This window comes from Salmo salar, chromosome 01 (assembly GCF_965601325.2).
Source record: "Salmo salar chromosome 01, fSalSal1, whole genome shotgun sequence".
Lineage (NCBI taxonomy): Eukaryota > Metazoa > Chordata > Actinopteri > Salmoniformes > Salmonidae > Salmo > Salmo salar.
Window position 1 is genome coordinate 96,311,308 of NC_138291.1, and position 14,070 is coordinate 96,325,377.

The 14,070-nt window shown below is 44.3% G+C and overlaps 1 protein-coding gene across 1 annotated transcript in view; it reads right to left on the reverse strand.

Moving 5' to 3' along the window:
• Nucleotides 1–1,134: 1,134 nt before the first annotated feature.
• LOC123744734 (protein TANC2) overlaps nt 1,135–14,070 on the reverse strand; it is a 222,151-nt gene continuing 209,215 nt past the window's right edge. The window contains exon 5 of the mRNA XM_045724545.2: nt 1,135–2,525. Coding sequence (XP_045580501.1) covers nt 2,311–2,525 — 215 coding nt within the window. The 3' untranslated portion in view covers nt 1,135–2,310. The remainder of the gene's footprint in view (nt 2,526–14,070) is intronic.

Below are 14,070 nucleotides of genomic sequence, written 5' to 3' on the forward strand. Positions count from 1 at the left end.
CTACCTCTAACCCTACCTCTATCCCTAACTCTATCCCTATCCCTAACCCTACCTCTATCCCTAACCCTAACCCACCAGCCGGGGGAACTGTGGCACTTCATAGTGCACTACTTTTGACCAGAGCCCATAGGGAATAGGGGTGCCTTCTGGGACACAAACAATGGCACTGCTGGATCTGTAAAGGGGAAAAGCCATAAGTAACCCCCTGCCAGCTCCTGCCCACCTCTCCAATCCAGTTCACAGGTTGGGTTCAGAGCAGCTGAGACCCCCTGGGTGAAACCTCCATGCAGGCAGAGAGAGCGGAAAGAGCGGAGGGGATTCAATTAGAAACTCAATGATTTTCTAAACCTTACCGTGAAATGCTTACTTACAAGCCCTTAACCAACAATGCAGTTCAAGAAAGAGTTAAGAAAATATTTACCAAATAAGCTAAAGTAAAAAATATTTTTTTTTAATAGAAAGTAACACAATAAAATTGGACCCATGCCAAATCTGAGGGGGAAAAGGTGTTGTGGTGTCCTGTTCACGACTGTCTTGGCGTGTTTGGACCATGATAGTTTGTTGATGATCTGGACACCAAGGAACTTGAAACTCTCGACCCGCTCCACTACAGCCCCATCGATGTTCACCACGCTATCATCCAGAAGGAGAGGTCAGTACAGGTGCATCAAAGCTGGGACCGAGAGACTGAAAAGCAGCTTCTATCTCAACGCCATCAGACTGTTAAACAGCCATCACTAACACTGAGTGCACTATAAGTAGTAGTGCACTATAAAGGGAATAGGGTGCCATTTTGGATGAACCCTTGGGCTCAGATGCCCATGCTGCCCATACTGTAACTTGGCACTGACAGGCGGTTTAAGGAGTGGCACTGGGTTGAATTAATTAAAGAGTGGGAAGAAGGCTAGGGTGCTCGAGACCATGCCCAATCTGTTAATTTTTATATTTATATTATTTTATTTTAACCTTTATTTAACTAGGCAAGCCAGCTAAGAACAAATTCTTATTTACAACGGCGGCCTACACCGGCCAAACATAATTATGACTATATTGCATTAACAAGGCAAAGTAAAAATCATAAGTTGAATGACTATGCATTTATACACAATTACAGAGCTCACACCCAAACTGTGAGATAAAGACATGCAGAACTAAGGGAGAATGAGAACCGTGTCTGGGTCATTAATCAAGCTATTCTTTAACAATACTAACAACAGCGTTCCTCTATGAGACAACCATCATCAAGATAACGGCAAACACAATGAAGCTCCCAGAATTCCTTTTGATTCAAGCAGATGAAAGTGCTGTCAGTAAATTAGGCAGAATGTTCTGCACGAAAGAGGGAGGAAGAGAAAGATAGAGAGAGACCCAGGACAACAACACAATTAGACCCAACCAAATCATGAAAAACAAGAAGATAATTACTTGACACATTGGAAAGAATTTAGAGCAAACTAAAATGCTAGTTGGCTCTAAACAGAGAGTACACAGTGGCAGAATATCCGACCAGTGTGACTGACCCAAAATTAGGGAAAGCTTTGACTCTGTAGAGACTGTAGTAAGCATAGCCTTGCTATTGAGAGAGGCCTGTTTCACTTGCTTTGGCAATGTAAACATATGTTTCCCATGCCAAAAAGCCCTTAAATTGAATTGACAGAAAGAGATTTGGCAGCAGAAGATTAGCTTGCTATGAAATCACATTTTCAGGCCCCATTTCCTCCAATCCAACCCCACCTCTCCTGGCTCCTGTCACCAACAACACAAAGTCTTCTCGTCCAGCAGTAGCAAGCAGCAACCCCAGTGAAGATGACACAGTTTTTAACAGGCCCAGTATAGACAAATGAATCATTGTGTATGATGTTATTAGGTAAGGCTGGAGTGATTCTTAGTGGGTCTTGACCTGGCATCCCAACCCAGCTATTAGGTAAGGCTGGAGTGATTCTTAGTGGGCCTTGATCTGGTATCCCAACCCAGCTATTAGGTAAGGCTGGAGTGATTCTTAGTGGGTCTTGACCTGGCATCCCAACCCAGCTATTAGGTAAGGCTGGAGTGATTCTTAGTGGGTCTTGACCTGGCATCCCAACCCAGCTATTAGGTAAGGCTGGAGTGATTCTTCGTGGGCCTTGACCTGGGAGGGCTGTGGTTGATCATTTATAGATTTTGTTGACCGGCATCAGTGATCATTGACATAAGCATCCCACTTCACAGTTACCATCATGTAACTGGCTGTTTTGAATTTCCTCACACGACATTCCAACACGAATGAGTGACATTGGTTGGTTGGTTAATCAGACAGCCCCACTGCTTGGCCTATGGGAGTTCTGCTGTGGGGGTGTTGCGTGTACCTGTGAGCTTCTTGGCGGGCTGCAGCCGGACGCTGATGGTCTGGTGTGTGAGCAGCGGGGAGGAGGGCAGGGAGCGTGACACGCCCTCCATGATGCGGATGTGCTGCATGCCGTCGGTCATAGACAGAGGTGGCAGGGCATAGTCACCCTCAAAGGCACAGTCACTGTCTATACTGCCACCTGCAGGAGGAAGCAGAACTGTCAGCATAATAATAATGTATTCTATGCATATATTTCAGAATTTACAACACTTATGTGAGTATAGTTATGGATAGTCATGAATGTTTAAGAACAGTTATTAGTGCCTTTGTTGTGCAATGTATTACATTCTGCATAATGTATAAGGCATTATACATGTGCTTCTTGTGGCACTGTGAACAGGGTATTAATATGAAGTAATTTCTTCACTACATGTATGATTTCTTACAGTGTTCAGTGTAAATTAAAATGACTGCGGAACCAAGAGCCATGGAGCGACCCATGTTGTGATGCTACTGTGGTATTGACTGAGATCTGCCTGGCCTGACCCAGTAGAGACCACAGCTCTGAAGGCAGACATGACAGGATGCCTCCCTGTTTCTCTCAATAACAATATACCAGAAAGCCGACATTTCTCATTTACTGAACAAAATTACAAATGCAACATACAAAGTGTTGGTCCATGTTTCATGAGCTGAAATAAAAGATCCCAGAAATGTTCCATACGCACAAAAAGCTTATTTAGGACAGCATTTCACCTTTGCCAAGATAATTCATCCACCTGATTAAACAGCATGAACATTACACAGGTTCACCTTGTGCTGGGGACAATAAAAGGCCACTCGAAAATGTGCAGTTTTGTCACGCAACACAATGCCACAGATGTCTCAAGTTTTGAAGGAGCGTGCAATTGGACTACTGACTGCATGATTGTCCACCGGAGCTGTTGCCAGATAATGTAGTGTTCATTTCTCTACCATAAGCCACCTACAACGTTGTTTTATAGAATTTGGTGATATGTCCAACTGGCCTCACAACCGCAGACCACGTGTAAACACGCCAGCCCAGGACCTCCACATCCGGCTTCTTCACCTGCGGGATCGTCTGAAACCAGCTACCCAGACAGCTAATGAAACTGTGGGTTTGCAAAACCGAATAATTTCTTAACTTGTTATGGATAGGGGGCAGTATTTTCACGGCCGGATAAAAAACGTACCCGATTTAATCTGGTTATTACTCCTGCCCAGAATAGAATATGCATATAATTAGTAGCTTTGGATAGAAAACACTCCAACGTTTCTAAAACTGTTTGAATGGTGTCTGTGAGTACAACAGAACTCAAATGGCAGGCCAAAACCTGAGAAGATTCTGTACAGGAAGTACCCTGTCTGACCATTTCTTGGCCTTCTTTGTCATCTCTATCCAAAACAAAGGATCTCTGCTGTAACGTGACATTTTCTAAGGCTCCCATAGGCTCTCAGAAGGCGCCAGAACGTTGAATGATGACTCTGCAGGCCATGGCTGAAAAACAGTAGCGCATTTGGATAGTGGTCGATCTGAGAACAATGAGATGGGTGCGCGCGTGCACGTGAAGAGTCCATTTTAGATTATCAGTCTTTGAACGAAAACAACGACTCCCGGTCGGAATATTATCGCTATTTTACGAGAAAAATCGCATAAAAATTGATTTTAAACAGCGTTTGACATGCTTCGAAGTACGGTAATGGAATATTTTGAAATGTATTGTCACGATACGTGTCCGCGCGTCACCCTTCGTTACCCTTCGGATAGTGTCTTGAACGCACAAACAAAATGCCGCTATTTGGATATAACTATGGATTATTTGGAACCAAACCAACATTTGTTGTTGAAGTAGAAGTCCTGGGAGTGCATTCTGACGAAGAACACCAAAGGTAATCAAACTTTTCTTATAGTAAAGCTGAGTTTGGTGAGTACCAAACTTGGTGGGTGTCAAAATACCTAGCCCGTGATGGCGAGCTATCTACTCAGAATATGTGCTTTCACCGATTGCATAAAGGAGTTCTGTATCTATAATTCTTAAAATAATTGTTATGTTTTTTGTGAACGTTTATCGTGAGTAATTTAGTAAATTCACCAGAAGTGTTCGGTGGGAATGCTAGTTCTGAACGTCACATGCTAATGTAAAAAGCTGGTTTTTGATATAAATATGAACTTGATTGAACAAAACATGCATGTATTGTATAACATAATGTCCTAGGAGTGTCATCTGATGAAGATCATCAAAGGTTAGTGCTGCATTTAGCTGTGGTTTTGGTTTTTGTGACATTATATGCTAGCTTGAAAAATGGGTGTCTGATTATTTCTGGCTGGGTACTCTCCTGACATAATCTAATGTTTTGCTTTCGTTGTAAAGCCTTTTTGAAATCGGACAGTGTGGTTAGATAAAGGAGAGTCTTGTTTTTAAAATGCTGTAAAATAGTCATATGTTTGAAAAATTTAAGTTTTCGGATTTTTGAGGAGTTTGTATTTCGCGCCACGCCCAATCATTTGATATTGGAGCGGTGTTCCGCTAGCGGAACGTCTAGATGTAAGATTAACAAACTTTCAGAAACCTTCTCAGGGAAGCTCACCATGGTCTTGACTTGACTACAGTTTGGCGTCGTAACCAACTTCAGTGGGCAAATGCTCACCTTCGATGGCCACTGGCAATGTGTGGGCGAGCAGCTTGGAGAAGTGTGGGCGAGCAGTTTGCTGATGTCAACGTTGTGAACAGAGTGCCCCATGGTGGCGGTGGGGTTATGGTATGGGCAGGCATATGCTACGTACAATGAACACAATTGCATTTTATTGATGGCAATTTGAATGCACAGAGATGCCGTGATGAGATCCTGAGGCCCATTGTCGTGCCATTCATCTGCCGCCACCACCTCATGTTTCAGCATGATCATCCATGGCCCCATGTCGCAAGGATCTGTACACAATTCCTGGAAGCTGAAAACGTCCCAGTTATTCCATGGCCTACATACTCACCAGACATGCCACCCATTGACCGTGTTTGGGAAGCACTGGATCGACATGTACGACAGTGTGTTCCAGCTCTTGCCAATATCCGCCATCGATAAGAGACATTACCGTGCAGCCGTATTCATCGACCTGGCCAAGGCTTTCGACTCTGTCAATCACCACATTATTATCAGCAGACTCAACAGCCTTGGTTTCTCTAATGACTGCCTCGCCTGGTTCACCAACTACTTCTCTGATAGAGTTCTGTGTGTCAAATCGGAGGGCCTGTTGTCCGGACCTCTGGCAGTCTCTATGTGGGTGCCACAGGGTTCAATTCTCGGGCCGACTCGCTTCTCTGTATACATCAATGATGTCGCTCTTGCTGCTGGTGATTCTCTGAACCACCTCTACGCAGACGACACAATTCTGTATACTTCTGGCCTATCTTTGGACACTGTGTTAACTAACCTCCAGACGAGCTTCAGTGCCATTCAACTCTCCTTCCGTGGCCTCCAACTGCTCTTAAATACAAGTAAAACTAAATGCATGCTCTTCAACCGATCGCTGCCCGCACCTGCCTGCCCGTCCAGCATCACTACTCTGGACGGTTCTGACTTAGAATATGTGGACAACTACAAATACCTAGGTGTCTGGCTAGACTGTAAACTCTCCTTCTAGACTCACATTAAACATCTCCAATCCAAAATTAAATCTAGAATTGGCTTCCTATTTAGCAAAACAAAGCATCCTTCACTCATGCTGCCAAACATACCCTCGTAAAACTGACCCTCCTACCGATCCTCGACTTCGGCGATGTCATCTACAAAATAGTTTCCAACACTCTACTCAACAAATTGGATACAGTCTATCACAGTGCCATCCGTTTTGTCACCAAAGCCCCATATACTACCCACCACTGTGTAACGGCTGTCTTCGTCATCAGATGAAACAGAGAAGTCATCGTCGGAAAAGGTGGACCAATACTCAGCGGAGTGAGTGTTCATATTCAATATTTAATTAATAGAAACACTTTAAACAAAACACGAAAATGAACGACAGCCTACAGTTCTACTAGGTACAAAACTAAACAGAAACAATTACCCACAAAACCCAAAGGAAAAACATGCTCCTTATGTGTGACTCCCAATCAACAACAACAAACTTCAGCTGTGCCTGATTGGGAGCCACACACGGCCCAAAACACAGAAATACAAAAACCTAGAAAAAGAACATAGAACGCCCACCCAATGTAACACCCTGGCCTAACCAAAATAAAGAACAAAAAACCCCTCTCTATGGCCAGGGCGTTACACACTGCGACCTGTACGCTCTAGTTGGCTGGCCCTCGCTACATACTCATCGCCAAACCCAATGGCTCCAGGTCATCTACAAGTCTTTGCTAGGTAAAGCCCCACCTTATCTCAGCTCACTGGTCACCATAGCAGCACCCACCCATAGCAGGTATATCTCACTGGTCACCCCCAAAGCCAATTCCTCCTTTGGCCGCCTTTCCTTCCAGTTCTCTGCTGCCAATGACTATAACGAACTACAAAAATCACTGAAGCTTGAGACTCATATCTCCCTCACTAGCTTTAACCTGTCTGGGAACGTGGGACGCTTTAACCTGTCTGGGAACGTGTGACCAACTTCCCAAGCCTCTCTTTGGGTCAGTTTCTACCATAGAAGACTCAAACCACTTTGTAAAGACTGTTGACATCTAGTGGAAGCCTTAGGAAGTGCTAAATGATTAATAAGTCCCTGTGTGTTTCAATGGCAAAGGCTTGAAGTGATTCCACACATCAGATTTCCACTTCCTGCTAGGATTTGTCTCAGGGTTTTGACTGCCATATGAGTTCTGTTATACTCACAGACACCATTCAAACAGTTTTAGAAACTTTAGAGTGTTTTCTATCCAAATCTACTAATTATATGCATATTCTAGTTACTGGGCAGGAGTAGTAACCAGATTAAATCGGGTACGTTTTTTATTCGGCCGTGCAAATACTGCCCCTTATCCCCAACAGGTTTTAAGCACCAACTGTCAGAGCAGCTCACAGATCACTGCACCTGTACATAGCCCATCTGTAAATAGCCCATCCAACTACCTCATCACCATACTGTATTTATTTATTTATCTTGCTCCTTTGCACCCCAGTATCTCTTCTTGCACATTCATCTTCTTCACATCTATCACTCCAGTGTTTAATTGGTATATTGTCATTACTTTGCCACCATGGCCTATTTATTGCCTTACCTCCCTTATCTTACCTCATTTGCACACACTGTATATAGACTTTTTCTACTGTATTATTGCCTGCATGTTTGTTTATTCCATGTGTAACTCTGTTGTTTTCGTCGCACTGCTTTGCTTTATCTTGGCCAGGTCAAAGTTGTAAATGAGAACTTGTTCTCAACTAGCCTACCTGGTTAAATAAAGGTGAAATAAAAAAATTAAAAATACAAATATCCATCAACTTCACACAGCTATTGAAAAGGAGTGGGACAACATTCCACAGGCCACAATCAACAGCCTGATCAACTCTATGGGAAGGAGATGTGTCTCGCTGCATGAGGCAACTGGTAGTAACACCAGATACTGACTGGTTTTCTGATCCACACCCCAACTTTTTTTTAAGGAATCTGTGACCAGTCATGTGAAATACATAGATTATGGCCTAATGAATTTATTTAAATTGATTGACTTCCTCATATGAACTGAAACTCAGTAAAATCTTTGAAATTGTTGAATGTTGCATTTATATTTTGGTTCACTGTATAACAGGGGTGCCCAACCAATCAATTGCGGTCTACTGGTCGATCGCGGAGTGCTTGCCAGTTGACCGTGAGATGATTATACTAAAATTCAGCCACACAAATCAATGCCTATAATCTCTTTCTGTATTAACGTTCATCAGTCCTTCATTCACAGCAATGTCTGAAAAGAGATGTGATTTACATAAAATATGACCAGGTCCTGCCCACTTATTGACATATGCCTAGTTAGCACGGTCAGATGCCACCCGCCAACTCCAAGTCAAGGTCACGGTGATGCCAAGCAGGTAGCTAGCTAACTTTGTAGCCAGATTCGTTCTTAAATTGTGTGGTCGACAGCAGCAATAATGAGTGAAGGGAAGGATAGAAAAAACTGAAAACGTATAATTTCCACAAGGAATGGGAGGAGGATTCTTTTTTCATCATGTCAAACTCAAAATGTGTGTGCCTCATCTGCTATAATAGCACAGCTATCCCAAATAAAGGTACTATTTTAAAACCAAACACAAAACCCAGGAAAGAGATTTTCCAGCAAAAACTGAAGAAGAAAGGTACAAGAATTTAAAAAATCTACTGGCAGCGCAGCAGTCAATTTTCACAAGGCCTGTGACCAAAGGGAAGGTGGCAACCATAGTATCTAATCGTGTGAGTCGCGTTCTTGCTAAGCATAAAAAGTTGTTCAAAGATGGGGAGAAGATTAAGGAAGCATTTATTGAGGCTGCAGACTCGCTGTTTGGGGATTTCAAGAATAAGACTGAAATTATGGCTGCCATCAATGACATTCGGTGACAAGAAGAAGTGAGGGAATAGCGGAGAACCTCGAGGATCAACTGAAGAAGGATGTTGACAGCTGCGAGTGTTATTCCCTCTAGTTTGTTGAGTACACAGATATGGTAGATGTGGCACAGTTATGCATTTTCATCAGAATGGTATTGGACAACATGAGTGCAAAGGAGGAACTACTCGCCATTTTGCCACTGAAAGGTCATAGAAGAGGCGAAAATATTTTTCAAGCTTTTATGGAGTTTGCTAACCAAGTCCAACGGCCCTTTTGTAAGCTTGTCTCCATTACTACCAATGGGGCACCCGCTATGGTAGGCGGCAGTGGGTTCATTGCATTGTGCAAAGAAGATGATTCTTTCCCGGACTTTCTTAGTTATCACTGCGTAATTCATCAGCACGCTTTGTGCGGGAAGATGTTAAACATGAAAGAGGTGATGGATGATGCGATGAAGATTGTGAGTTCTATTCGAGTAAGAAGCCTACAGCGGAGGCTATTTCTCGCTCACTTAGAAGAGACTGAAGCAGAGCACACAAACCTGCTGCTGCACACGGATGTGCGGTGGCTGAGCCAAAGTACATTTTTCGGGAGATTGAGTGAGTTGTTGCCTGAAATCAAGGAGTTTCTCAAGGTCTCCAAACATGCAGAACATGCACAGCTAGAGGACACATAGTGGCTCCTGGATTTAGCTTTCCTCACTGACCTAACTTACATGCTTAATGAACTGAATGTAGAGCTGTAAGGAAAGGTAAACATGCAATCGACATGATCAGCTCTGTGAACACTTTTAAATGCAAACTACAACTGCTCGCAAGAAAACTGCAATGCAAGGACCTGCACTTCTTTCAACACATGCATTCAGAACTAGACAATGCACGTTACGTGGAGCAAGTCCGGAGCATCTTATCTGAGTTTAACAGTCGTTTCACTGACTTTGCATCACTTGAGCCTATTGCCACTTATATGTGCTTTCGTTTGGCACAGACATAAATGTGGAAGTCATTGCCTCCAAAATGGGATCACTTTTTCAGTTGGACACAACTATAGCAGAAACAGAAATTCTCACCCTTCAAAATGACATTCATCTGAAATCCAGGGCAACCACTGAGATGAAGGAAGAGTTCTGGGAGCTAGTCCTAGAGGATCCCCAAATAAGAAGATGTGCTCTCAACTTATCAGCCCTTTTTGGATCAACCTATCTCTGTGAGTCTGCATTTTCTCACATGAAGATAATAAAGTCCAAGTACAGATCTACTATGACTGATGACCACCTTTGTGGCCTGCATGAGACTTGCAACACGCTGCTACAGCCCTGACTATGAAAAACGACTTGGCTCCACCCAATGCCAAAAGTCCCACTAAGGTAGGAAATTTAATTAGTTGCACTTATTTGAGGAAAACATGTTATTGGTCCACATTATATTTGGGTATCAGAGAGGCAGGTCCATACTCAGTGGTGTGTTGCGTTTCATACATTTTGTTTGTTGGTTTAGATTTAGAGACTGGTAGATCTCATCAGGCTGGCAAATGAAAAAGCAGATTTCACGTCAAAGAAGGTTGAGCACACCTGGTGTATAACATCAAAGATATGTAGCTAGAATAGAGATCAACCATTATCCAAAGACAACCAAACCATAAGGGAGCTCAATTCCTGAAAGAACACAGGAGCAATCACTAAACCACAGCAACACCTCCCTCCAAATATCACAAGTTCTGTTTGCCAGTTTTTTTTACATTTTTAATTCTCACATTTCCTAGCACACTAACACTTCTGTATAACACTCTGTACAGCCATTTTGTCTGTCCATACATAACCACATCCAAGCCCAGCCCAGACGGCCCTGTCCCACTGAACAGACAGAGCTGTGAAACCAACTGGCCAACACCTTCAAGTAAAATCAGATAGCATAGCAGATACCAGAGACCAGGAGCCATTAACAGACTCTCCCCACTAGTCCCCATAGAGTGCGTGTGTGTGTGTGGTGTGTGTGTGTGTGTGTGTGTGTGTGTGTGTGTGTGTGTGTGTGTGTGTGTGATAGACAGACACAGCCAGGGACTGCTTACACCATCACATTATCACACACACATGCCACACACACCATCTGACACCGTACCCCCTGGCTCTGTGGTTTCAGCTCTGCCTGAGAGACTCCATCTATGTACTGTAGCAGCAGCAGCAGCAGTGGCCACATCCCTCAGTCAGTCTGTCTGTCTGCAAGGAGGGTGTGAATGAAGACCAGAGGGGAATTCAAGAGAAGCTGCCTGGAAAGCTTTACATGTCTGAGAGCCAAGAGAAGTTTGGTGAGCCAATGGTCTGGGGGAGGCTACATAGCTACATTGACGTGGTAAGTGGCTTACCTCTCAAAAAGCTGCCAAACAAAAGGGTAGGGTGAATTTAAATGCTCCTTGTTGAACTGTTGAGACAGACAGGTATTTTTGAAGAGTGTAAAAGACACTTCACAAAACAAAACACTCAGACGCAAACACAAACACCCCCCCCCCCCCCCCCCAATAGAAGCATTCAGCTCAAAACATAGGTAAAAAAGAGCAAGGACACCTGTGGGAAAATCACACTGCCTAAATTAGTCCTATGGAAGCAGAACTCCATAACTGTAGTCTATAACAATTGTAAGATGGCGCCGACAGAGATGGTCGCCTCGCTTCACGTCCTTAGGAAACTATGCAGTAATTTGTTTTTTTTAATGTATTATTTCTTACACTGTTAGCTCTGAAAATCTCAAGTGTTATTACAAACAGCCGGGAAGAACTATTGGATATAAGAGCGACGTCAACTTACCAACATTACAACCAGGAATACGACTTTCCCGAAGCGGATCCTTTTTTTGAACCTCCAACCTGGACATTGGATCTAATCCCAGAGGCCGACCCAAAACAACGTCGTTGCCGCAGGAGAGGCAGACGGAGCAGCCTCCTGGTCAGAATTAGAAGGCAAGCACACCACCCACCGCTTCCGAGCATATTAGTCGCCAAAGTCCAGTCTCTAGAGTACAAGGTGGATGAAATTAGGGCACGAGTTGCCTTCCAGAGAGACATCAGAGATTGTAACATTCTCTGTTTCACAGAAGACATGGCTCACTCGGGATTGTTTTCAGAGTTGGTACAGCCACCGGGTTTCTTCATGCATCGCACCGACAGAAACAAACATCTCTCTGATAAGAAGAAGGGCGAGGGTGTATGCCTCATGATTAACAACTCATGGTGTAACAATAACAACATATAGGAACTCAAGTCCTTTTGTTCACCTGACCCAGAATTCCTTAGAATCAAAGTCCGACCACATTATCTCCCAAGAGAATTCTCTTCGATTATAGTCACAGCTGTGTATATCCCCCCCCAAGCAGATACCTCAAAGGCCCTGAAAGAACTTCACTGGACTCTATGTAAACTGGAAACCATATATCCTGAGGCTGCATTTATTGTAGCTGGGGATTTTACCACAGCTAAATTCTACCAGCACATTGGCTGTAGCACCCGCTTGAGCAAAACACTGGACCACTGCTACTCTAACTTCTGCGATGCATACAAGGCCCTCCCCCGCCCTCCCTTCGGCAAATCCGACCACAACTCCATCTTGCTCGTACCGTCCTATAGGCAGAAACTCAAACAGGGTGTACCTGTGGCTAGAACCATTTAACGCTGGTCTGACCAATCGGAATCCACGCTTCAAGATTGCTTTGATCACGTGGATTGGAAAATGTTCCGGGAAGCCTCAAACCATAACGTTGATTTATACGCTGACTCGGTGAGTAGGAAGTGCATTGGAGATTTTGTACCCACTGTGACTATTAAAACCTACCCCAAACAGAAACCGTGGATAGACAGCGGCATTCGTGCTAAACTGAAAGCGCAAACCACCGCATTCAACCATGGAAAGAGGTTGGGGAATATGGCTGAATATAAACAGTGTAGTTATTCCCTCCACAAGGCAATCAATCAAGTGAAATGTCGGTATAGGGACAAAATGGAGTCACAATTCAACAGCCCAGACACGAGACGTATGTGGCATGGTCTACAGGCAATTATGGACTACAAAAAGAAAACCAGTCACGTCACGGACACCGGCGTCTTGCTTCCAGACAAGCTTAACACCTTCTTTGCCCGCTTTGAGGATAATACAGTGCCACCGACGCTACCAAGGACTGCGGGCCTCTCCTTCTCTGTGGCCGATGTGAGTAAGACATTTAAACCTGTTAACCCTCGCAATGCTGCTGGCCCAGACGGCATCCCTAGCCACGTCCTCAGAGCATGCGCAGACCAGCTGGCGGGGGTGTGTTTACGGACATATTCAATCGCTCCCTATCCCAGTCTGTTGTCCCCACATGCATCAAGATGACCACCATTGTTCCTATACCAAAGAAGGCAACGATAACTGAACTAAATGACTATCACCCTGTAGCACTCACTTCTGTCTGTCAGACTGGGTGCGCAACTGGTCAACTGGAGTCAGGTGCAGGAGAGCAGAGTTGAGTGAACAGGCACACTTTAATTGGCCGAAGCAAAATCAGTCAGACGCAACAGCGTCATAACACTCCAGCCAAAGGCAAAAGCGCACTAGTCACACAAGCGCACTAGTCACACAAACAATGCACAACAATACAATACCACGGGTTCAAAACAATACCTGGAAAAAAACAGCCTGCCGCGCCACACAATAAACGTAACGAACTATTACGCACACAGACATGGGGGGGGGGAACAGAGGATAATATACACGTAGAGTGATGAGGGGATGTAAACCAGGTGTGCGGGAAAACAAGACAAAACAAATGGAAAATTAAAGGTGGAGAGGCGATGGCTAGAAGACCGGTGACGTCGACCGCCGAGCGCCGCCCGAACAAGGAGAGGAGCCGACTTCGGCGGGAGTCGTGACACTGTCATCATGAAGTGCTTTGAGAGACTAGTCAAGGACCCTATACCCACTTCAGTTTGCATACCACCCCAACAGGTCCACAGACAATGCAATGGCCATCACACTGCACACTGCCCTATCCCATCTGGACAAGAGGAATACCTATGTAAGAATGCTGTTCATTGACTAAAGCTCAGCATTCAATACCATAGTACCCGCCAAGCTCATCTTTAAGCTTAAGGCCCTGGATCTCAACCCTGCCCTGTGCAATTGGATCCTGGACTTTCAGACGGGCCGCCCCCAGGTGGTGTCAGGAAAACAATCTCTCACTCAACGTC